Raw genomic sequence first — 25,550 nt, 5'->3', positions numbered from 1 at the left:
AACTCCCGAATGGCGATTGGCGCGTTTTCTTCCAGCACCACAGCTTTGGCAGACCCAACCTCTTCCCCCTACGTTTGCGTCGCAATTCGGGAGTTGGGGGAATTGGCCTCCCCCCTGTGCGTCCAACTTCCTGTCCCACCTGCGGCCTGGGCTCCACAACCTTGCCTGAGCCTCGGACACCACTTCCTGACTCTCCGCTGGAGGCAGAGCTCTCCTTACTCTCTCCCGCGCTTGGGGATGGGCTGGAACTTAAGATGGGAGGGACTTCCCTGTATCCCTCGTCCCTCACAGTACTGATGGCAGTCAGTTAGGTTTCCTTCCTGTGAAATATTGTCCCGTCTGCAAATGGTGAAATTCCAGAGATGGTAACATGTCAAACAAACTTCTTGGGGAACTGATCAGTGAAGAAATACTAGTTCCTGAAAGATTTCAACGAATATGTCATACACTTAGGACACACGTGATAGCTCTATGTTACTGCCATGTGTGTGTGTGTGTGTGTGTGTGTGTGTGTGTGTGTGTGTGTGTGCAACAAACTCATGTTTCTGCTTCCTACCTCATAAATATGGCCTGTAATACCATAGCTTGTCATTAGTTTTCCAAATGCTTGGGCATGACTGATGACATTTAGCACAACATGCAGCTACAGGAAAACTGTAGCAGTTATTTGTCTGCTTTCTCCATAAAGTCTTGATGTTTGAAAAAACAAAATCTTTAATGGCAGACAAGGCTATCAATGGCTACTAACCATAATGTCTATGTAAGGCTTAACCCTACCTGAGCTTTACCTAGTGCCCTTAATCCACAAATCTTCCCCAGTAGAGGAGACAACAAATATGTCCACAGACTTCCCAGCTACCATATAAGCATTAAGCATGACTTTTGATCATGCAGCCATGAATACACATTGAACAGAAACTCTTGTGAGTTCTGTTTGGGTAGCCAGGTGTGGTTACTGCACTCTTCCCTGACAATGCAAGTATACAGGGCAGTCAAAATGGCACCACTTCTCATATTATGCATGGTTTTTCTTAGTGCAAATATCATCACATTTATTTTCTTGAAATAAAGGCCATAGCCCCACATAGCCCCAATTGATTACTACAGCCCTGCTGCTTTCCAGAGGCTTTGGCACCAAAACCAACAATTGGGAGATGAACCAAGAGAAACAAAACATAGCTGCATGTACAAGCAAACTTAGAATCATAGAATTGTAGAGCTTGAGGGTCATCTTCTTCCATGATGTCTTGTACTTACCATACACCTCAGAATTTTGCAAATCTTTCCCACGAAGTGTGCTTTAATTATACTGTGATGCTACATTAGGTATTCTGGAAATGCATGGGAAGTTTAATATGTTGGGAAGCTTTGCAGCTCTGGCTGCTGCTGCCAGATAAGCCTGCGGACTTGGAAATGGATGGGCAGCATGGATAGGAAAGTTGGTTTTCAATCAGAGAAGTCAAAGTTGGAAACAGAATTGTTAGCACCCAAACCAAAAACACTTTCCAGAATGTATAAATTACTGCTGGAGTGGCATACGAAAGATGAACAAACAAAGAATGTTATGATGTTGTGGACAAAGGATGTGGGTCACAATATTATGATGGAAGATTGGGAAAAATTATGGAAACAGAATTTAAAGTTTACTGCGTGTAGTCTTTTGAGAGAGAATATAATGAAAATGATGTATAGATGGTACCTTACACCAGTAAAACTGGCTAAGATTTATCATAACAAAGATAACAAATGTTGGAAATGTAGGAAAGAGGAAGGCTCATTTTATCACATGTGGTGGACTTGCCCATTAGTAAAAGATTTCTGGGGGGAAAATTATAATGAACTAAAGAGAGTGTTGAAAAACACATTCAGTAAGAAACCAGAATCTTTTCTATTGGGTATAGTCGGGGGAGAGATTCCTAAGAAAAATGTCAACTTTTTTATGTATGCCACAACGGCGGCAAGAGGTTTGCTAGCTAAGAACTGGAAATCTCATGAACTACCAACAGTGGATGAATGGCAAATGAAGATGATGGAGTACATGGAAATGGCTGAGATGACCGGAAGAATTCGTGACCGGGGAGAAGAAGCGACAGAAGAAGAGTGGAAAGATTTTAAAACCTATTTGAAAAAATATGCAAAAATTGTATATTAAGATTAGATTTAGAATTGTATAGAACCTGAGGATTTAGAGTATAAGTGAAGTACATAGAAAGGATAGATGGGAAATTCTAAGAAATTTATATAAAAATGCATTGTAAATTGCTAAAAGATAAAAATGAAATGAAGAGCAGATGGAGGGAACTCGAGGAGGTCCCTATATATAATGTTAAAGAAATTTGGATTTGGATTTAGATGTTTGTTTTTTTCCTTTATTGCTATGTTATTGTATTTTAATGTGTCTTATTGTTTTTTAAGTTGTTGATTTTTCTTCTTTTTCTGTTTGTAAATTAATAAAAATCATTATTAAAAAAAAAGGAAATGGATGGCCTAAGCAAGCACTGGCCGAGGGCCTTTTGGCGGTTACCTTATTGCGAGAAGCAAAGTTATAGGGAATCAGGTAGAGGGCCTTCTCGGTAATGGCTCCCGTCCTGTGGAACACCCTCCCATCAGATGTCAAAGGAATAAACAACTATCTGATGTTTAGAAGACATCTGAAGGCAGCCCTGTTTAGGGAAGTTTTTTTAATGACTGATATTTTAATGTATTTTTAATCTCCGGTTGGAAGCCACGCAGAGTGGCTGGGAAACCCAGCCATATGGGCGGGGTATAAGTATCATCATCATCATCATCATCATTATTACTATCTGTGGACTCTGCCAGGCTGCTTGGGCCCTGGGCATTTCTGACCTTGTTTATATTGTGTTTTTAAAGCGTCCTTTCTCACTTGTTCATAATTCTCTTTGATATTATTGCTATTATTTGCTTTAGTTAGTGAAGCAAAATATAGACCAACCTATATGCAGCACCATATTAACCAAATACCCCAAGATATGGTGGTGGAATTTTATACTACTTACCTAGAAATTCTGTTTGCTGCAGTGTTTTTGTTTCGTTTAAAAATGTTAATAATTCCAATATATAAATCTAGGGCACTTTCGTTCTTAATATTTGGACTATACCAGCATGGCCCTACAGCTTTTTGTATCTCAGACAATGACTTAGTCAAACACAGTTAATATTAAAATCAATTACACATTGGCAGTTCTTTTTTAATTGTGACCTTGATGTTACTGGCATTTTTATTTCATTGTAATGACCTTTGGCTATACACAATAAAACTGTGACCGGCTGAGTCGTAATAATTTTCAGACAAAGGAAATTATTAAAGCGTTCTTGTCCATGTTACTTTTGGAACTGGGTTTCAGCCACTCTTACCTAAGATTGAACTGAGGCAAGGCCCCAGCTATCGCAGCAGTGGAAAACTGTTCTCAAGCAATATATCTAAGATGTATCTGCCAGCAGCTGAGGTCAGCCACATGTCGGTTTAAAAGTTTCCCCCCATGTCTTCATTATTTTTTCACTTACATTATATTTATTTTTGTCTTTACTCAAGTTACTACATATAAATTCTTCCTGGCATGAACATTAACAGAAAGGAAAGACCCAAATTCAATCATTACTTATCTTGTTCTTTACATTTTTGGAAAATACTGTAAGAGGGTAGGGGAAAGGAAACATGCCTGGACACCAGCATATTAAGAAACAAGATCAACTATCACTTGTGTCTAGTTTCAGCATTGCATCTGACCAGACACAAGTGATTTTTTTGATCTTCCATTTAGGAAAGATGCAAAACTGAAACACATTAAAACACATTAAAACTATCACAAATCTCAGGGCCAAAATTTGCATGACTGGTGAGGTTTCTTCAAAGGTGTGCTCAATTAAACAGCATAAGCGATTTCAGTTTTAGTATACCCAAAAGCAAATCGAATGATACTGGCTTTGTTCACTAAAGTAGGTTGTTCCTCAATCAATACATTCCCTTTTATTTTAATGGCTCTTTATTGTAACAAATGCTAGCTATAGCTGAGTTGACTAGTCCTTATTCCCCCAGGACTATAACATAAACTTGAATCTGCCAAATTGGGGAATCTGATGCAGTTGTTCTGGCTTACAAAGCTGTGTTCCCAATAATATATGTCCCATTGGCTTTACCTGGTTTTCCAGAGCTGGGGTTTTGTCACTCAGTACTTCTACAACCCTGATGTTGGGAAAGACTGAGGGCACTGGGAGAAGGGGACGACAGAGGACGAGATGGTTGGACAGTGTTCTCAAAGCTACGAACATGAGTTTGACCAAACTGCGGGAGGCAGTGGAAGACAGGAGTGCCTGGCGTGCTATGGTCCATGGGGTCACGAAGGGTCGGACACGACTAAACGACTAAACAACACCAACTTCTACACCAGAAAGCAACTTCTAGTTCAAGAATAGTCAACTAGGTCCTTTTAACAGTTACTATATCCCAAGGAAAAAACCTGATCACTGGGCTAGTCACTCCTTTAAATAGTGACGTTGCTCTCATCTTTCTTGGGTGATTGTTAATCTTGAAGGTTTAATCTGCTTTCTGGAAACAGAGGTGTTCTAAAGCAAGAGGCTGCAGAAAATTCATGGAAAGGTCTAAGCTCTGTTTCTTCATTTTCCCTGTAGTGTTATATTTTATGTAATTTAACTACTGTACATAAAAGCTAATGCAAACCATTGATGGTGCACAGACTGGTATTAACACAGTAGAATCCTGTGAGATTATGGAGGAGCTAGTTGTGGCGGATTAGTGCCTGATGAGGATTCCGGTGTGTTGGGGGTTAAACTATCCCTCCAATGATAGGCAGTTCTCCAGGAGGCGGAACTAGACTGTGTTTGAAAACAAAAGAGGGATAACGGTTAGTAGGAGTCAGTTGGTGGGAGAGGAGTTGGTTGGGGAAGGTGGAGAGTGAGATAGTGAGGAGTGGGAGGTTAGGTTTTGGAGGGATTAAATGCTCTAAAAAGACTGTGTCCTATAATGAAAGGAATGCACTATAAGTTACCAGTGAAATCCATGTTCTCAAGTTAATAAATAAAGTTAAATGTGCTTAAACATTAATTGACTCCAGCAGTGTGTCAGTTCCTCTAGTTGTGTGACTAAGAAGAGAACCAAGCTTCCCTGGGGTCAGGAAAGGAAGCTAGTTCAAAGTACTTCTGACAAACTAAGGGCTGGTCAGTGAAGCCAAGAAAGCCACAAAGTGGCCCGAGGGAGAGGCTAACCAGAGCAGTAGGGATCCATGAGAGGGAAAACCGCACTGGTAGTAAGGTGGTGAGAGGCTTTGGAAAAAGTGCCCTGAGGTAACCTAGAGCCAAGCCCTATCTTTTGTGAAACTGGAGGTTTAATCCCGTTTTTGCTGAAAGCACAGTGGGAACCACTGTCTGTGTGTTAGAGACTCGTTGACCTTCACACTAGTCTGCTTGCTCTAGCTCACACTGAAACAATAAACTATGGTTTATTGCTGCAGGAATGAGATTCAGATGCCTAGCCAGCTAACATAAGGTTAGCAATGCCAGCTGGGACAATTGGGAAGGCTGACTAGACACATGGGACTAGATTCAGCACTAATCCTTTGGGGGCAGGACCATCAAAACTATTAACAACAGCCATCTGTTAGGTGTTGCACACATGGTTCCAAATGAAGTACCACAAGTCACTGCATAGATACCGAGATGTAGCATGTGAAAACAGCACCATATGGGGACAGGTATTCAAACGTTTTTGCAGCATAGTACTTTTTATAATTCTTATACGAGAACAAGTAACATATTGTGTGCTTTCTGGGGATGATTTTATCCTTAGAACTTCTCTCCCAATGACATTTCAGAGGTGCATAAGCATGCTTTTCATTTCTCAGACAAGGCTAATGTGAAGCTTGCAATGACCAATGTCAGACTGAAAATAACAATTCAGGAAAACAACTAAAAAAGGTGCCAAGATGAAATGTATCTCAGTGATACTGATGCCAGTAAAATCTGGAAATTGCTATTTAGCAATCAGCTCCTGTCAAAATTACATACAAATTAATTTGGCTGAACTTTTCATTTTTCCAGTTTCAGTTTCAACTTTATGAAATGATTCCATGTCAAAAAAAGAATGGATTTCAGAGGTCCCTAGTAAGCAGTTGAACAATCCTCATCTACTCAAGATGAAATGGAAATATTTGTCACAGACTTCAGAACATGGTTAAACATTTCCGTGTTCCTGTGAATCTGTCTCTCTCATTAATCCTGCCTGAGGGGGATATAAGAAGACTGATAACTTTCCAAGCAACTAATGAAATACTCTGCATGCAGGGCTATTCACGTCATTCATTTTCCTCTTAGAGTTCACCAACTGTTCACTCTTTTTGCTCCATGAGCTTTTTCCAGGGACATGTTGCAAACGATTCAAGTTTTTTCATGTAATCTAAAAATAATAATCCTCCTCAGAGCTTTGTTGCAATATTGACAGCTATTTTTAATCCCTATGTCCAACATTAAGGTCCGTTCTACTTGAAATGCCATGTAATTGAAATTACAAGCTTTCTGCTCTGTATAGCAGGCAGCATGCCAGCACATTTTTACGCCAAAATCATACTGAGCTAGTCCTTCCCAAACCATGATTCATGCTGATGCAGACAGGGAAAACCTACACAAATGGCTGCATGTAATAAGACAGAAGCAATGCTTTTGTTTTTAAGAACTGGTAATTCTGAGATTGACAATCTTACGTTATTGCCGAAGATAGCATAGGTTCAAATACAGTGCTGATTTTCATAAAGAGTGGCCCTTTTACTAATAGTGTTGTATACATTTAAGATAGAAAGATACATATTCTATTTGGTATAGAAAAGAAGGCCAGGAATCTAAATAAGAAGTCTTTAGTAGGTTTTTGGGGGGGTTGCCTTAGAGGCATTAGCAAAGCCAATGAACGCTTGTCATAGCTTCCTTTACAAATCCTCATGACACAAAGGGAAATTATATGGTAGAATCATCTAAAAAGTTGTAAATGGTCTATTTTGGTGAAACATAATATTTGCTCTTCATTTCCCAATGCAAATACAGTGGAACCTCGGTTTATGAACACCTCGGTTTACGAATTTTCGGTTTATGAACACTGCGGACCCACCTGGAACAGATTAATTCACTTTCCATTACTTTTAATGGGAAAGTTCGCTTCAGTTTATGAACGCTTCAGTTTATGAACAGACTTCCGGAACCAATTACACCCATGCTTCGGGTTAAGTGCGCTTCAGTTTGAGTACTCCGCGGATCCGTCTGGAATGGATTAATCCACTTTCCATTACTTTCAATGGGAAAGTTTGCTTTAGTTTATGAACGCTTCAGTTTAAGTACTCCGTGGGCAGTCTGGAACGGATTAATTCACTTTCCATTACTTTCAATGGGAAATTTTGCTCCAGTTTATGAACGCTTCAGTTTATGAACAGACTTCTGGAACCAATTGTGTTCATAAACCGAGGTACCACTGTAGTCACTACATTTCCAATTAGTACCACTTCTCTGATTGTCCCATTCTCTGCCATCCTCTGCCCTTTCCAGAGCCACAAAGAACACAACCAGTTTTCATCTTCCCCCCATCCTAAATCCTCATTTTTCCTCAGCTGAGTTTCAAGCAGGCATGATACTCAAAACAATGGAAACTTTAGGAAAAAGAAAAACTATCAAGAGATAAATTGATATTAAATTGTTTTGAAGCGACAGGAAGACACATCATATGCTGTCTTGTAGATGCCACTAGCGTATTTGAAAACCCAGAATGACCCCTTCAACTCTTGACTTCCAGAATTTACAGGATCATTGCACTGCTGAAATCAGCACTTGGCTGAGACTGTACTCTGTGTTCTTTCCAGATGTGAATGTCTGCGGCTGAAGAAATATGAAAGGGTAGAACACAAAAAATTTATCCCAAGATGCTGAAAAAGAAAAGACTTGGTTTGATGTTTCAGAGAAGGTTTTAAAGTAGGTTACTTCACAGATAACATCCTTATTCATACATTAGCAACCCAAGCTAAAAGCAGATATAGAAAACAAAAGCACATGCACCAAATTACAAATAAAGCATAAAAAATAATACAGCTGGTAAACCTAAGGACAGTAAGCTATTTATGTGCCAACAAAGAAAAGACAGTTTGTATAAAGGAAGGAACAGTGCCACCAGGAAAAAGAAATAATAATGGAACTTTGAAACTGTGGGTCAAAACAGACAAATCATGGGAGTTTCATAAATTGGATATCCCAACACTTACATTTCATTTCAGAGGTACCTAGGAACATCCCTTAACTAGACTGGAGATGCAGCACTGGAAGAAGAAAGAGTACAATCTTTCTACCTATGTCATTTCTCTGCTCTGAATTGCCACCCAACAGCAGAAGATACAGAGATTTCCACAGTGTGACTAATAGTAATGGGGTGGGTGATTTAGATCAAGAAAATGACATATGGCAGGGAAAGGGCTTCTGTTTGCCGCTCCCATTTAATTTTGAGAATTCTCCCATGGCTGCTTGTTGAACCAAAAACAGTGGGAATCTGATCATAGTTCTCCTGCATCTCATCTATTGTGGTCTGGTAACAAAAAAACAGAAAACATAAACTTAAGTAACAATGGGAGTTGGGCAGAATAGGAGTTAGAAGTAAATTAAGAGTTATGAACAAAAAACCATGAAGATTTATTTATTTCATTACGGTAGAGCATTTTTACCCTGCTCTTCATCTAAAATGGCACTCAGCACAGCTTATTAAAATCACAAGTGAGGCATATCGTATATATTCCACAAGTGACAAATGCCCCATTTTCTTTTTAACCGATGCGGAACAATATGCTTTGGACTCAAATTTTGCACTACATTGCAAAATAACCTTGACTGAAGTTGCATCGTTCATGGATAAAAGTTCGCAAGCGCTTAAGCTTTTCCGTGATGTTAACAAGTGTGAGGAGGTTATGCTGTTATATAAACTCATTTTAAGAAATGAATGTCAGTACATTTATTTGATTTAGTTTCTGAAAATCAAGGGAGGCTGAAATGAGTACAAGATGTGCCATTAAAACTTGCTTTCTTGGTTGTAATAAAACACCTTATGAAAAACAGTACCTATTTTTGTGGAGAACAAGCCACTGCACACTCTTGCACAAGCCAACAAAAACAGATTATGCGATTTAGTTTGACAGAGGTTAACCCTATCATAGCTATACTTACATCAAAATATAGTATTAAAAATATAGCATATGATCCAGCCAGTTCAGTATTTTTAAGGTGGATTCATTTCAGTTGCAGAGTAAAGCAGGTGCCTAACACGCCTCCTATTACAGGATTTTAAAGTGCTTACCTTTGTCTTGATTCTGCCAATATATCTTTAAAATTACATATTAAAAATTAACTTTAAAAATCCTGAGCTCTTGGAAAACTGAAAGTACATGTTTATACATAAACACTGACATTTATACATGCTGAATATTCTGGTTGACACTGAAAACTTGAACCAACTAATTGGTTAAATGTGATTCATATTCTAGTCCAGCGCTCAGGGAATGTGATATGCAAACCTCCAGTATGCCCTTCAGTTTCATGCCAAATGTATTTAAGTTAATCTAGAAAAACGGAGGGTTTATTTGTGTTTATTTACAGAATTTGTGACCATAAAACTGAAGACAGCATATATAGGGTCCTTATTCTTACCTGCTCTGCTCCTTGGAGTACATCCTCCAATTCATCACTGCTTTCCATTGAAATTTCTGCTCCAGGCACTGATGCTGTTTTAAAAGATGGGGGAAAAACCAATAAAGAATAATGAACATTTTTTATTATTGTGCACTCCCCGCACACCAACTGCAGCTGTGGAGATGAGATCAGAAGCATCTGCTTCTGGGTTTAAACTAATCATAGCTCCCCATTAGGTTTGAACTCAGGGAAGTGTGGCTAGTTTGTGTTTAGTGAAAAGACCAGTATTGTACATTATGGTTTGAAGCTGGCTTGTTTCAATCAACTGAAGCTAAGCCAACCACATTGATTCCAAGTGCTGATATCACAGGGAACTCTGGTTTGTTTAATACTGGAAATGAAAGGTCCGATCTCCCTTTTGCAGCCATGCCAGGAGAGGGGAGGAAAGAGTACACAAAAGAAAGAGTATCCTGTTGTAATAAACCTCAGTTTCAGCTGATCTAGGCTTGGCATGACTTAGTTAAAACTGGGTTGCCAAATAAGTCTCCTCTGTTAATGAAAGCTTCTTTAAATAACTTCATAGCTGTGTGAGTGATTTCTTGACTTCTCAACTAAGAAATAATTCACAGTAGCATTGGAGGTGGCGGCAGGGCACCAACAGTGCCATCCCAATAGCCACAATGCATTGACCCAGACACAGAAGGGATGGGGAGGGAGCTGTGGTAGCATCATCCTCGTTCTGGAAAATGCAGCTCTGCTGCCCTTGCACACTGCTGCTGAATATTTGGGCAAATACCATTGATTTGTGTCAGTTGACCCCAAATCTGCATTTGCTAACCTTTGCATATATTTGTAACTTGCATTCATTGCTCAATGTGGAAAAGTGGCAAATTTCCAATAAAATATCAGACGGCAGAACAGCATTGTGAATGCAAGATTTACTACAATATGGAAGACATTAGGCTTCAAACCTTTTTAAAATATGTGATAAACACTTATCCCACCACATCACGGTGCGCAGTGTTCAGTGATAATGAAAAAATGTTGTGGGAAAGTCATTTTAAAGACCTTTCTGTTTCACGCATAGTTATTTTAACACAGCCTATATATTGCCATCCATGCATTGCCTTATTAACTGGGGCCAGTTTGCTTTGTTTTGCCACATGATGAGCAAATAGCTTTGCTCAGGAGTGGTAACACTGTTAATCCATAAATAATTGCTATTTTCAGAAAATACTGTTGTACTGACTTATGTTCTGATGAAGCAATTATTATCTATGAATAGCAGACTGAAACCATGTAATCCAGAACTAATTATTATGCAAGTATTTATATATATCTACATATAATTTTAATTAAAAAACTGACCCACTGGCTATGTGTTACATTAAACACGTGGACCAACAAATGTTTGCATAACTTGCATTAACTATTGACATAATATATTATGCAGATATTTATTGCAAGTCATAGTTCACATGGTAATAATATACTGGACCCCAAAATTTGTTGATTGGACGCAACATTAATTTTAATGTTAAATTACGAAAGGTGAAACAACACCTTTAATATTTATACTACCTGACACAGAGTCTGCATCATGGCCATTACATCATGGTCCAGTGTTACTCCAAGGCGGACTCTGATTTAGATTACCATAAAGTCACTTATGGTACATTTTGAATTATGGTGCTGGAGGAGACTCTTGAGAGTCTCATGGACTGCAAGAAGATCAAACCTATCCATTCTTAAGGAAATCAGCCCTGAGTGCTCCCTGGAAGGACAGACCGTGAAGCTGAGGCTCCAATACTTTGGCCACCTCATGAGAAGAGAAGAATCCTTGGAAAAGACCCTGATGTTGGGAAAGATTGAGGGCACTAGGAGAAGGGGACGACAGAGGACAAGATGGTTGGACAGTGTTCTCGAAGCTACGAACATGAGTTTGACCAAACTGCGGGAGGCAGTGCAAGACAGGAGTGCCTGGTGTGCTATGGTCCATGGGGTCATGAAGTGTCGGACACGACTAAACGACTAAACAACAACAACAAAGTCACTTAACTCTTTGTGCCCCTTTCTAAACCATCCGGGCCTGAGGAAGTGTTCCCTCATCATCTGAAGACTCCCCTGTAACTTCTCCTGTTTCATAGCTATCTAGGAAAATGTGACCGCAGAATAAGTTACAGGCTTTTTAAGGACTGCATGACAGCTCTCCTAGGGGAGAGGAGGCACTGGAAGGGAAAGCCTCACGAGACTTCTTAAGTCTTCAGATGACCCTGATCCTTTGTTGAGGAAACATCACCATAATGGTTTCTGTTATTGTTAATAATAATTCCCTACCATTCATCAGCAGGTCCCAGGGCAGGTTACAACAATTTAAAATTCAGTATGAAGAACATTTAAAACAATTAAAGTAACAGAAATATCATGAATCCTGGAAACACATGTCTCAGTGTCAGGGTAACATGCATCTCAGGGTAAAGAGATGCATCCTCAGTGTTTACTAAAAGCTGCTTAGTGAGTAGCACCTTTGTGGGGAGAGAATTCCATAGTTGATGGAAGTTTATTAGTTCTGGGCAGCTCCATGTACAGCACATTGCAACAATCCAATCTGGGATTACCAGAGGATGGAGTACTGTGGTCGAGTCCTCTCTGCCCAAAAGGAGACGTATCTGAACAGCTCCAGTTAGAACTGGAAATAGGCAGGCCTATTCTTCCAAACCTTAGTCAGCAAGGTTCACTGGGAGCTGCCCAGGCCAGCACTTCTCCCACAAGCCCCCAGCAGACCAGTTTAGATAGTCGGAACTTCATGGAACTCCCCTCCCTCATAACACTCATTGAGTTGTGAACTCCATAGGAATATTCCTTACACTGAATCAGATCAGCAGCTATCAGGATTTCAGACAGGGTTCTTTCCCAATCCTACCTGGAGAGGCTAGAGACTGAACCTGGAACTTTTGCATGCAAAGCAGATGTTCTGCTCCTACTGAGCTTCAGCACTTCCCAGTTCTGGATTTTTAGCTAATTCATAAAGAACAAACTGCCACAGGAGAGGTTTTTTGAGTGTAATCACATTGTGCCTGCTAACCAAGTTATACATCATTATCCAAACAGCAGAGATAAGCACTTTAATTCTGCAAAGCCTCAGCATTGTGCTGTTGTCTTCAAAAAGCAGAGTTGCATCAGCGTTTTCCACACAGTGTTAAGTCTAATCTCAACAGGGAGTGGAGTGTGAACAGAAGTGAGAGCAAAGAAAACAAACTTAAATAGCAAGGAACAGGGTCTGATGAGCTAAATTTCTTTCCACACATTACTATAATTTGGTAAGTGAAAAAGGAATTTGCCTCCCACCAAAATTGGTCTTAAAAAGTTTCCCAGCAGATATTCTCGAATGTGCTTTTATCAGTATGTATTGAGTCGTTCAGATTATTCCATGCGAGGTAGCATAGCTCTTTCAAGAACTTACCGACAGATTGTGGTACTTCTTGCTCAAGAGTCTGAGACGCAACAGATACATCCTCTGTTCTTTCTGCCAAGTTATCCCCTTGCAGTCTAGGAAGATTGAAATGGAAACAATTTGAAGTTATATGGAACATTCCACTGATTAATGCACAAGACAACTGGACAGCTGCCAGCTTGCACTGCTAAGCACCACTAGGAGGCTGACGCCCTTACAAATGTGTTGAAAGATCCTGGGGCTGGAGGCTGCTGGCTGATAATTTAGTGCCTTACAGGCATGCAGCTGCTAATGGTGCCCAACATGGGCTGCTGATACTTTGGCTTGTATCTGCAGTGGAAACTATTATTTTATTTATTAAATTTATATACCGCCCTTCATCCAAGGATCCAAGATATGAACTGCGGCAGCACTCTCCATACCTCCAGTAAGGGCTCTGGGTCCTCCTTCTCTCACACAGGTGCTCTGTGGTAGAAGCTAGTAGCCACCCAGTAAAACCTCTCAAAGCCACCATCGAGTCTGTACCTTACCACGTAATTCATTGAAAACATTAGTTGCACAAAGTGTATCTTTTAAAACATTAATTATTAATATTCCTATCAAAAATACGTATTTGAGACTAGCTAGCAATTTCTTTCTAAGGACTTTGGGAGGTTTTGTTTGTTTGTTTTTGATAAGCGATAACTTATCAAAGCTGCTCCATCTACAGCTGCTATGGAAATGGCTGGTGTGACTGAGCTCCATTCACAGCCCACCAGAGGTTAGCAGTGGGATGACAGCTTTGGGAGCTGGGCGAGAGATCTGCCTCTTACCAAAGCTGGCCCCAGCATACCAAGCACTGTTAATCTCCTGTGCCTCCTGCCTGGAGCTGATTCAAGTTCTAGGCAAGCGGTACAGATAAAGGTTCTCTTTAACCTCTCCAAGGTATGCGCTGACTAAGCTCTGTTCATCTCTATCTTCATGACTGCTGCACTGAGCAAGACTGGTTGGTTAACGTATTTGTTCAGTCTCAATGATTTTGCTAAACCATTTCTGAGACTAAACTAACATTCCCCAATTCCTCATGGCTTACTGGCTGGGATGTTCCCAGCTAATTTTTAGGTAGCAAACACTCGGTGTATGGGTGCAGATTCATGCTCATGGAAGATAGGGTTAAAGGACTGAAAGCTGGAGTGGATGAGCTGCTGATTTGCAAAGTACTAAAATATCACACATTTAGACCACATAGGAAAGAGAACTTAAGTAGAAAAGATTTCTTATCCACAGTTTTGAAAAGCTTTATTCACAGTCACAGTATTTTCTAAGGCTCAGTAAATATTGAAGTTAGCTGAGCAATAGCAAGCCTGTAGCTTCTTCTTGTTTTTGTGTGTGTGTGTGTGTGTGTGTGTGTGTGTGTGTGTGTATATATATATATATATATATATATATATATATATATATATATATATATATATTCTTGGCATCTGTTCTTTTTTCAAAAAAGCTGTGCTTTTTATAAATGTAGCTGTTAATTACAAATGGAATTCATAGTCTTTAAAAAAATGTATAATGTATTTCAGGAATGCCGGAAATATCCAACCTCATAGGTGGGCTTCTCTCTACAGTGCCAAATTACTTGGCAGTGATTTCAGTAATATAGAATAAGAAAGATTGGTCAAAGACAAATATGCCTTGTTCCCCCCCCCCCCTCACACACACACATGAAATGGAAAAGAGGACATAGAAGACACATATCTACACTGGATGGGTGCAGATACTAACTAAAATCAGGCCCGGTGACACACAGAAACATGAGTTCGGCAGCTGCTGAGAGCCCACAGCCACCTCCTTCCAGTCTCCTCTTCCCCAGATGTGAGTTTTTGTTTCCTCAATTCATGCCACAACTGGCACTAACACATTCTTGGATGTCCAAGACTGTCCAAGACTTCCGGTCTGCCACGCCGGCTAAAGAAGACGCAGGGACTGCGAGCTCCGCAGTCCCCGGCATCGCGGAGGGGGGGGGAATTCCACGGGGCGCGCGGATTCCCCGCAAGAACCTTGGGAAGGGCGTCCCGAGGGCTCAAGGTCCGGCAGGCTCCGTGGGGCGATTCCTCTGCTGCCCGGAGACTCAGTAGAGTCTCCGAGAGCCAGCGGAGTGGAGTCGCGGGAGCCATTTTTGGACGACATCGTTACCTCCGGTTTAGCGAAGCCCTGAGTCTTCTACCGGGCAGCGGCAGATTCTCCCAAGAAAATAAAGGACTTTACAAAGTAAGTGAAATCTTCATTGGGACTTTTTGGATTTTAAAATCAACAATTTGGAAAATTGGAAGAGATTTAAAAACGGGAGCCGATCTCTTCCTAATGGCTAATTAAGAGGCGCATTAAATATTCCAAAGCCAAAGCTGAAAAAGACACTTTGTTCTTAGTACCCGAAAGAAACAAAGACCTTTTACTCCTTCTCAAACCCCGGCGCCGGCACCCCCTGAGGAACAGCAAGTACGTTAAGGGGAAAAATTTTGACAGCTGTCAAAGCTGTCAAAACTGCTAAAAGACAATAAAAATTTGTAAAAATTCGTTGAGAGTTTAACCGGCTGTAAGATCTTATTAAAAGAGAAGCATTTGGACTTAAGAGACGATTTATTGTGGAAAAGTTAAAGACAATGGAAGGAACAGCCAAGATGGAGGAAAGCGTGTGTGAATGGAAATTTCCAGTGTGCTCTGTCTCCTAATCTCCTGCCTGTTTGTGGTTAGAAGGAATGAAAACAAGGTATTCACCAAGCTTCCAAGAGGCTGTTTTGAACTATTTAGAGACTCTGAAGGACATCCATAAGACATTGCAACACTCCAGTCTAATATGTTCAGAGACTTTGGTTCAAGATCAGGACTCAGAGGATAATGTTGAAAGCCAGCTTGAGATTAAAGAACAAGAAGTGAAACTGAGGTGGATTATAAAAAAGATGACTTGGAGGAAGAACAACAAAGACTTGGAAAAGAAAAAGACTGCCGCAAGGAACAACAAGATGAAATAAAAACCCAAGAAAAGAAGGCCTCTGGAGAGACTGAAATTTGGGGATGGGCAATAGAGGGAAAGGAAAGGCAGAAGGAGGGGGGGGACAAAGGCCTGGATTTGGAAGTGGGAAAGAATTGGTGTGGGGTGAGAATTTTAGTTAAAAGGTACTTTCTGAAATGTTGGCCTTTTAAAGGAATGTTGATCCAAGGGGGGGGGGAAGGCACCGGGAGGGGGAAGGAGAGTCAATAGATATAAAATTGAAATTTCTGGAGGGAGGTTGAAGAGTGGTTTTGGAAACAAATTTTAGATTTGTATTAACATTTTTGTGTTTAGATGAGTGTATGGGTAGAGGGCCGACTTCCCTCCTCTCTTTGCTCAGAAGCAGCTAGTGGCAGGGGGTGCTCTGAGGGGGGAGGAGGGGGCGGAGGGAAGCCCAGACACAAAAATGGAACCTTTGAAGTGCTGCGCCCCGCAGGTTCCTCTTGTGGCAGGAGGGGACTTGGGGAGGGGCAGTATGAAGAAGGAGGAGGATTGAGTGAATATTATAAGGATAAGATTTGGAATTGGGGTAGAAAATCCGCCATAATCAATTAGAGAAGTTTAGAAAACCAGGAAGAAGAGAATCGAGGAAGTCATAAAGACAATGTTAAGAAAATAAGAAGTGGGAATTTTTATTTTTGTTTTTTCTTTTTTGTGTGCGTGCTGTGTTTTAAGGGTTGTGTTAAAGGAGCAGCTGGGGGAAAACCAATCCTCAGAACCCCTCCACCCCTGTCCTTTCAGTGGCAGGGAGGGGATGAGGGGGGAGGGGGAGGTCAAACCCAGCCTTACAATGGACCCCTCTGATTCTCAACGCCCACGGGTACTACTGGTGGCAGAAGTGGACTTGTGGGGGGAGGGAAATTGGAGGGACAGATCATATTTTGTGTGTTTTGTTTGTTTTGTTTCTATAAAAAAAACAATAAAAATTATTATATATATAAAAAAAGACTGAACTTCCTATCTTTCCTCCTAAGCCTGATCCCCTTGTACGCTTTCTTTATCCACAGGCACCCTCTTGAACATGCACAGAGCCTTGGCTTTATCTTTGCCTCCTCTCTGCAAATTTCTGTTCTTTGAACTAGATTGTCTCACCTTGGCTTCTTCTAGGGAAGGGCAAGGCTGTCAGTTAAGGTTTCTCTGAGTTGCTTTCTCTCAGTAAAGCAACCAAGCTTTAAAAGAAGATTAAACGAATTCATGAAGATTTCCCACATTATTTTCATTTTTGTATGCATTACTTGGCTGAAAACTGTATTGCAGAATTCAGAGAAGTGTCAATTTCAAAAGCTAGCTGTGTTTTGGTTCTTGTATTGGTTTGGAAAGTGCAAATTAGACAGGTTTGCCTTTCAATGCCAGGTGAACAGAATTTCTCCCCTGCCCCATGTCTCTTCACACCTATCCAACACTCAGCTGCTAAAATAATTTGCCGCTGGACCCTCATTGCTCCACCATGCAAGCATGGAACTAGTGGGATATGAGCATTTTAAACCCCAGTGTGATGCTCCATCTTAAATCCCTACACTGGCTTCCTAAATCCAACACTAGCTCCTTGCCCTTACCTTCAAAAACCATTCATAGCCTTGCACCCATCTGATACATCCACACTTATATCCTGATATATCCCTGCCTGTGATCTTCATTATTCCAGCTCTAAGCACATGCTTCTAGCTCCCACCATTTCACCCTTGCTGCACTGTATGCTTGGAACTACCTTCTCAGGATCAGAGATTTCACCTCTCCAACTTTACTCTTTCTCAAAACCCACTTTTCAGTGAAGCCTATGGCTGGTTCCCATGCCCTACTGTAATTTCTTCTCTTCTTACTCCTTCCTCCCTCAGCAATCAGACTGATGAGTGCTATACCAGCTTCCTCTTCTAAGGCTTCTTCAAAGGTATCTAACCCAGAGATTACCAGAACACAGACAACAATAGGTAGGCTACTATCTGGGCCATCAGTTGAAGTTGATAGAAGGCACTCAATGCCACTGGGGCCAGTTATGTCTCAAGTGACAGGAATAGATCCAGAAGTACCCGCAAGTGATGTACATGCTTCTGGTAAGATAAAAATGTAAAATGAAGAACTGAATCCTTATCTATGTCACACAGGTGGTATCAAGGCCACATTTTCTTTTTTCTTTTCAATTTTAAACATGGTTTTATGTGAACAACAAGTATATAAAAGTGTATCAAATTACTTGTTTTACTTTCTGCAGCCACTCCTAAAAATGTTCATGAAATGACATCAGAGTTGGAAACAGACAATTGTTTTGTGGAATTAACTATAGGCTTTCTTTTTTGTGTGCTTTCTGATAAAACCTCATCAATTTCACTCCTCTGATAACTTTTAATATAGAATACTATCTGGGAACTGTAAGTAATTACTCATTACAGCCTGAAGCTCTAGGGAAGTCAGTTGCTAATTCTATAGCAGATTATCACAATATGAAAGAATGTTCATTTAAAGTTTGGCAATAGTTTCCACATCTTGCAGAGTTTTAGAAATGTGAGACACAATCCATCTGGAACATCTACATAACTTCTTTTTTCCCAGTGCCCATAATCATAAAACATAAATATGTTAGCATAGCGTGAATTTCATATTGTATTTCCTGAAATGGTTTTCAATGTGCTGAGCTCGTTCCTGTACATATTCAATGATAACTAAGAACAACAGCCACTTTTGATTCACCAATGAAGAAGCACAACACATGAGTTTAGTGATGCCCAATGTGTGTAGTCCTTTGAGTTGAAATACAAATTTCTGTGGTTTAAAATTCCCATCTTCAAGTACTTCCAAGTCTAGCTCAGGTTTTAATCTGAGCCAGAGAAGGATGTCTCCTTTTACCACCTCTCTGCTCCTCTCCCCTTCCCTATAGCAATGTCTCAGGCATCTCTGGAACATGTAATTTTCCTAAAGCACCAGCTACTGTTCCCCTCCTCCTCCTCCTCCTCCTCCTCCTCCTCCTCCTCCTCCTCCTCTTAGTTACCCTATTGCATCTTTATTTTCTCATCCCAACCCATTGCCACCTCAAATTCCCTGCTGTCCCTTACATCTCAAGAGAACAAGCAAAAAAAAAAAAAAAAACCCACCTAAGTGGCTTCCTTGATTTTGCTGCAGACCACGGTAGGCATGGGAAAGGTTTGGCCATGGCAGGACCATCACAAAACACTTTTGTCAGCAGCCACACTATCATTTCCAAGACTCCACTCTCTTTACTCCTACCTGTGCTAGTCACAGATCAGTCACCGATTTGAGCACTGGAACCTACTAAGTATACCAAAAGGTGCCCCCCTTCTAGCTCATCCCACTGCATTGAATTGTTGTTGTTTAGTCGTTTAGTCGTGTCTGACTCTTCGTGACCCCATGGACCATAGCACGCCAGGCACTCCTGTCTTGCACTGCCTCCCGCAGTTTGGTCAAAATCATGTTCGTAGCTTCGAGAACACTGTCCAACCATCTCGTCCTCTGTCGTCCCCTTCTACCATCCTTCAAATTTATGCCTATCTTATTTTAGTTTTGTTAATGCAATGTGATGGCCCAAGACTAGGCTCCCCATGCTATCAGAGAAGGGATCCAATGGCAAAGGGTGTGGAAGACTGGGTTTAGGAGCCATCTGAGGAAAAAGCCTCCAAAGCAACCAGCCTATAGGATGCTCCCATGGAGGGGAAGCTCCATCCACTCTGCATGAGGAGGTAGTCTTACTTCCTTCCTGTGACTCAAAAGACTCATTCCTTTGGAAGTGTTCACTCCACCGCTGTAAGACATTCACCTTCCTGGGGGACTATTTGAGGCCATAGTTGATTCTAGAGACTATTGGTGGAGCAACATTTCAAGCACTGTTTCCTTAAATTGCATCTAGTTTAACCTTGAAACCAGCTCCCACAATGTGCTGTCCATGGTCCTGACCACCACAGTCTATCCTAGACTCTTGCTGCAAACTTCTGTAGGCTCCAGCCTATAACAAGACGCTTAGATTAACCTTATACAAAACTACCTGAGAGTAAGCCTCATTGAACTGAACAGGGCTTACTTCTGAATAGACATATATGGGATTGTGCTCCTAAGCACATATTTAGGGAATGCTCAGCCATGCAAGAACTGTACAGTATTGAGCCAGGAGTCACCCAGATTTTGAAGGATATACATATGTGTTGGCTTAGTTTTGGAAGTCTGATTTTTCACATTATACTGGGTTTTAAAATATACATTCCCCACTAGTTTACTTAGAAAAAGGATCATCTATTATTTACAGACTACTTACTATAGTAAATGTTGCTATAGGCCACATACTATAGCAATAGCCACAAATAAAACTTTAAGGCCTCAATATTATCTGAATATGAAATACAGTGGTACATTGGTTCTCAAATTTCATCTGTTCTGGGAGTCCATTCGACTCCGAAGCAGTTTGAAAACCAAGGCACAGCTTCCGATTGGCTACAGGAGCTTCCTGCACTCAATTGGAAGCTGTGGAAGCCACGTTGGACATTTGCTTCCAAAAAATATTCACAAACCGGAACACTCACTTCCAGGTTTGTGGTGTGTGGGACCCGAATTGTTTGGGAGCCAAGCCATTCAACTACCAAGGTACCAGTGTACTAACCTTTCTAGGTTCCAGATGTTGGTACGTACAAAATTTCTACTGAAGACTAAAGATTCTCTTTCATTTGATAGGTTATTCAGCCTAACAAATGTCACTGCTACAAAATACTGTGTCAACAATCCTGTAAACATTTACCTTTGAGTTAAATGAAAATACTTATAAGTAGACATGCATAGGGTTTTACAGCACATTACACTTTTTTCTGTGATTAGTAAAGATAGATAAACATGGAATTACCCTCTAGAAACAAAACAAAACAAAAAAAACCACACGTGGCATAAAGTGACTTAGAAGTGCACTGAATTTTGGCATGGGTGAATTTTCTACCCCAGCTAATGTTAGCAGACTGGGTTAGTAAAAACAACAAACAACAAACTATCGCTTTTCCACAGAAAAACAGTCAGAGACAGGCCACCAAAGAGCACTGGAGTCAAATACTGTAATACAAATGATCATGCTTCTCTTGAGAAGCTTGCTTACTTGTTACAGGCAAATATATAGCCTGGTTAAGGAATTAAGGGTTTTTTGTTGTTGTTTGAAAATAAGTTTCATTTTCTATTTTAGATAGAAAAGAAAAATCTCAGCCTCCTCTGAAACATACCACTAGTGAAAAGTAAACAAAATCTTACTGGAAGTCCTTTATAAATTGCTTCTGATACAAACCAGTGACAGTTGTAATCTGCTATTAAAACAAGCCAATAATAGTAGACTGGTTCTTAGCATTCCAAGCCAGAAAAGTGGGGGCAGATAGAAAACAGCATTTGTATGAGACACATCTCTTCTTTCCCACTGCATCTTTATAAAGCCATGCGGAGGAAGTATCCACACATTCTTCTCTTGTTTCCCCCTCCATCCAATAGCTAGCATTAGTATTAGAATTAACGTCCTATGTAATGGAACTATTCAACCTTTTCTTTAATTCAGCCTGTGTCTGACCTGTCATGTCTGCTGAAAACATATATCAACATTGCCTTAAAATTCCAAAAGGAACATTTTTTTCTTTCTAAACTGCTGTTTAACATCCTTCTAAATTACTGCACACACATGGAGCCAATTCATTTTCTGTTGCTCCAGCAGGTAAGACCTGTACCAAGAGGTTGAAATTACAAGAGAGGGGATTTCAGCTCAACATTAGGAAGAGCTTCCTGTCAGTAGAACGTTCAATAGTGGAAAAGACTGCTGCAGAAGGTGTTGAACTCACCTTCATTAGAGTTTTCTAAGTCACAGGAATGATTGCGAGTCGATGACCCGCCCCCCATGTGGAGTAAATAAGACACAAGGACACGTGATTTTAGGTTAATGGGCAAAAGAGGGTCACAACTTTATTGATTACGGCATGTGAGTGGTATTGGCTTAGGCACTGGATGGGAACACGACACATGACTCCACCCCAACCGGTGTGGAGTCACTTTAGGGTTAACAAACAGTGGGAGGATCTTGTTGATGCAAATACAACTGGAAGCTTCCCCTGACGTCCCCAGGGGTCATGCCATGGCCCTAACCCCATCATGACATCGGACAGGATCCACGGCTGCTGGATCCCTTTAACGGGATACCCAAAGGAAGTAGGTGATGGCCACAACCTGCCCTCCGACACAGAACACAGATACATCACATATTGAATAATCCAATGCCTAACTGCCAATACCAAAAGTTGTGATGAATTGCTATGAGGTAGGCGAAAAAACCAAGAGGCTGGTGCCAATTTGCCACATGGATAAAAAAAAAACTCCTACCAGGCCCCTTGGACAACCAAGGTGACCAACCGAAGTCCATAGCAAGGTCAAAGCAAAGCAAAGCCTAAAGGGAGGGAGGACGGGAGATCTGATGCAAGCAGGAAGCGGGGTACGAAAATTCCCGCAGCCATGGCCGCTTAAATGCAGCCAGACTCCGCCCCCCAGCAAGCCCTATTGACCGGCTGAGGGGCTTAATGCGGCAGCTGGACGGGGCTAATGCAGGGGGTGAACACGCCCCACTGCAAGCGCGGGAAACGGTTCCCGCTCGCAACCCCTCCCCTCCGGGAAGGAGAAGTCTTGTCACCTATTAGCGATGCTTTAGCAGTGAAACTGGACTTTCGAGTCCCTTCCAACTCAATGATTCTATAATCAAGTAGCCTTTTGCTTGGTAAGCAATTTCTCTTTAATTGAGACAATAAAGAAGTTTATTGAAAACTTCTTATATGATGATGGTTTATTAATTTATATATCATTTAATACCAAAGTAGTCTTCTAAGTAGTTTACAAAAAACTGAAATAAACAATTGCACAAGCATTAAAATATAAACATCCATAATTAAGATTGCTGTACCATGTACAGATCGAAAACATAGGAATGGGTTAAATTTCTGAGCAGCTCACAGTCATGACTAGTGTTGGGAACTACAATTTCCAGGGTGCAATATAAGGCACAATAAGCTTGCATATGCTAATGTAAGCCAGAAGATAACTTTTGAAAGCAGCCGACTGGTTTTCTCTAAATATTCAATGAAGTTAGTAATGTGAACACCAAGCTAATTCCACACCGAGCCAAATTACAGCAAAGAAACCTATGTAACTGCAGTGGAACAAATTCCTGTTTTTGCCACTACAGTAACCAAATCAATACAACCAAACTGTAAAGACGCACTGCTAAAAACCGATGCAACACCTGTGTAAACATGTCTCACCTCAAAACTTGTTTTGCTTCCTGTGTTCTCCATCCTTTGTTATTGATAACATAAATCATTCAAAAATGTATCATCTTCAGTTTCATTATATGAATGAGCTGGTGATTTTTCTATGTTAGTATCTTTACCAATACACCTGCTTGCCCATATTTGTTTGTAATTTGCTTTAAACTGTTTTTAATGCTGGATGTCATATTGTTGTAACCCTGGGACCTCATGGCAAAGGGTGGCTATACTGATGATGATTTTTAGTCACTTACAAATTATTTAAGGGCACGTATGCTATCAATTTTGTTTCCGAATCCCTACAACATTTCAATGTATCAGACTACAATGCTTTAATACCTGAGGAAACGTCATACATTGAAATTTTCAGGAGGAAACCTTTTCTGCGAGGGGTTTTTCTTGCATTTTCAAAAGCTATGAAATGTGATTGCTTGTGTATCTAAATTAAAAGACATTGCAACCATTCCTCCAAAGCACCAAAAGTGATAATAATACATTTTCCCAGAGCACAGAATCTGTAAAGAATCATAATTATCAGATGTTTTCCCAAGATCAGGAATTATTCCATTCTAGGGCAATCTTTTATCTGATGCTTGCTTAAAGTCATTATCTCACTTTAGAAAAATAATTTCCTGCAATTGGCTACAATTTCCGACTTTAACAAGACAGGAAAATCAAGTTAGTACAAAAACTGACCTTCTGTCTACTCACAGGTAACAAAATAATTTTGTGTAAATTCACCTTGCTAAGCTGTTATGTTAAGTATACTTTCTACTGAATTAAATGTTAATATTTGGGACTGAAGGATCTATCTGCTAAATTTAAAAGACCTGCAATTATTTGGGAAAAGGGGAAAGGAAAAGAACATATTTAAGATATACATTCATACCTCTGGATACAAATTCTGCGGGTTGCGTACAACATGGGTTACGAACGCGCCGAACCCGGAAGTAACGGAACGGGTTACTTCCGGGTTTGGCGGTTTGCGCATGTGCAGAAGCATCAAATGACATCATGCGCATGCGCAGAAGTGCCAAATCATTACCCGTGCGTGCGCAGAAGCACAGACGCGGGGTGCATACTGCTCATGTTGCAAACAGGGCTCCAGAATGGATCCTGTTCGCAACCAGAGGTACCACTATACCTCTATAAAATATGGTCAGGTACCGACTTCAACATCACAAACATATTAACATGTAAAGAAAGGAATTCAAACTAATTCCTTTTCACGTGTACTTTAAAATAAATTTCTAAACGTTTTCTGTCATACAATTAACTTATCTTTACTGAAGAGTTGTAACCCTCCCTGGGACCTTAGGGTGAAGGTGATAAATAAAATTACAACAACAACAACAACAACAACAACAATGTATTAGATTCTGCTTCAGAAACAGATGCATTGCTTATAAATGGAAGAGAGTGGTAATACTGCATTGAAAACTCCCCCATTTTATCTATGAAGTTCTAAATCTATTCTATCTATTCCCCATTCTATCTATGAAGAATGCCGACAAAGGTCCGTATAGTTAAAGCTATGGTTTTCCCAGTAGTGATGTATGGAAGTGAGAGCTGGACCATAAAGAAGGCTGATCGCCGAAGAATTGATGCTTTTGAATTATGGTGCTGGAGGAGACTCTTGAGAGTCCCATGGACTGCAAGAAGATCAAACCTATCCATTCTTAAGGAAATCAGCCCTGAGTGCTCCCTGGAAGGACAGATCGTGAAGCTCAGGCTCCAATACTTTGGCCACCTCATGAGAAGAGAAGAATCCTTGGAAAAGACCCTGATGTTGGGAAAGATTGAGGGCACTAGGAGAAGGGGACGACAGAGGACAAGATGGTTGGACAGTGTTCTCGAAGCTACGAACATGAGTTTGACCAAATTGCGGGAGGCAGTGCAAGACAGGAGTGCCTGGCGTGCTATGGTCCATGGGGTCACGAAGAGTCGGACACGACTAAACGACTAAACAACAACAACAACATCTATGAAGAATACTATTTGTGTAATACACAGTGCATTAAGTCACAGTCCCATACATAGTTGGTCAATATTAAAGTGTGGTTGTGGTTTAAAAGCACGAAACCAAAAAAATACCAAAGAGGCAACGGAACAAACA

General features: G+C 40.6%; 1 protein-coding gene across 2 annotated transcripts in view; it reads right to left on the bottom strand.

Moving 5' to 3' along the window:
• C8H8orf34 (chromosome 8 C8orf34 homolog) overlaps nucleotides 1-25,550 on the bottom strand; it is a 94,023-nt gene that overhangs the window by 18,000 nt on the left and 50,473 nt on the right. For both annotated transcript variants that reach the window (XM_035125357.3, XM_060277763.2), the window contains exons 9-10: nucleotides 13,145-13,230; nucleotides 9,700-9,773 (exon numbers count right to left, since the gene is read on the bottom strand). In XM_035125357.3, the coding sequence (XP_034981248.1) occupies nucleotides 9,700-9,773; nucleotides 13,145-13,230 (160 nt within the window). The remainder of the gene's footprint in view (nucleotides 1-9,699; nucleotides 9,774-13,144; nucleotides 13,231-25,550) is intronic.

This window comes from Zootoca vivipara, chromosome 8, assembly GCF_965207765.1.
Source record: "Zootoca vivipara chromosome 8, rZooViv2.hap1.1, whole genome shotgun sequence".
Classification (NCBI taxonomy): Eukaryota; Metazoa; Chordata; class Lepidosauria; order Squamata; family Lacertidae; genus Zootoca; species Zootoca vivipara.
Note: the sequence above shows the minus strand (reverse complement) of the source record. Positions and strands in the feature narration are given on the sequence as shown.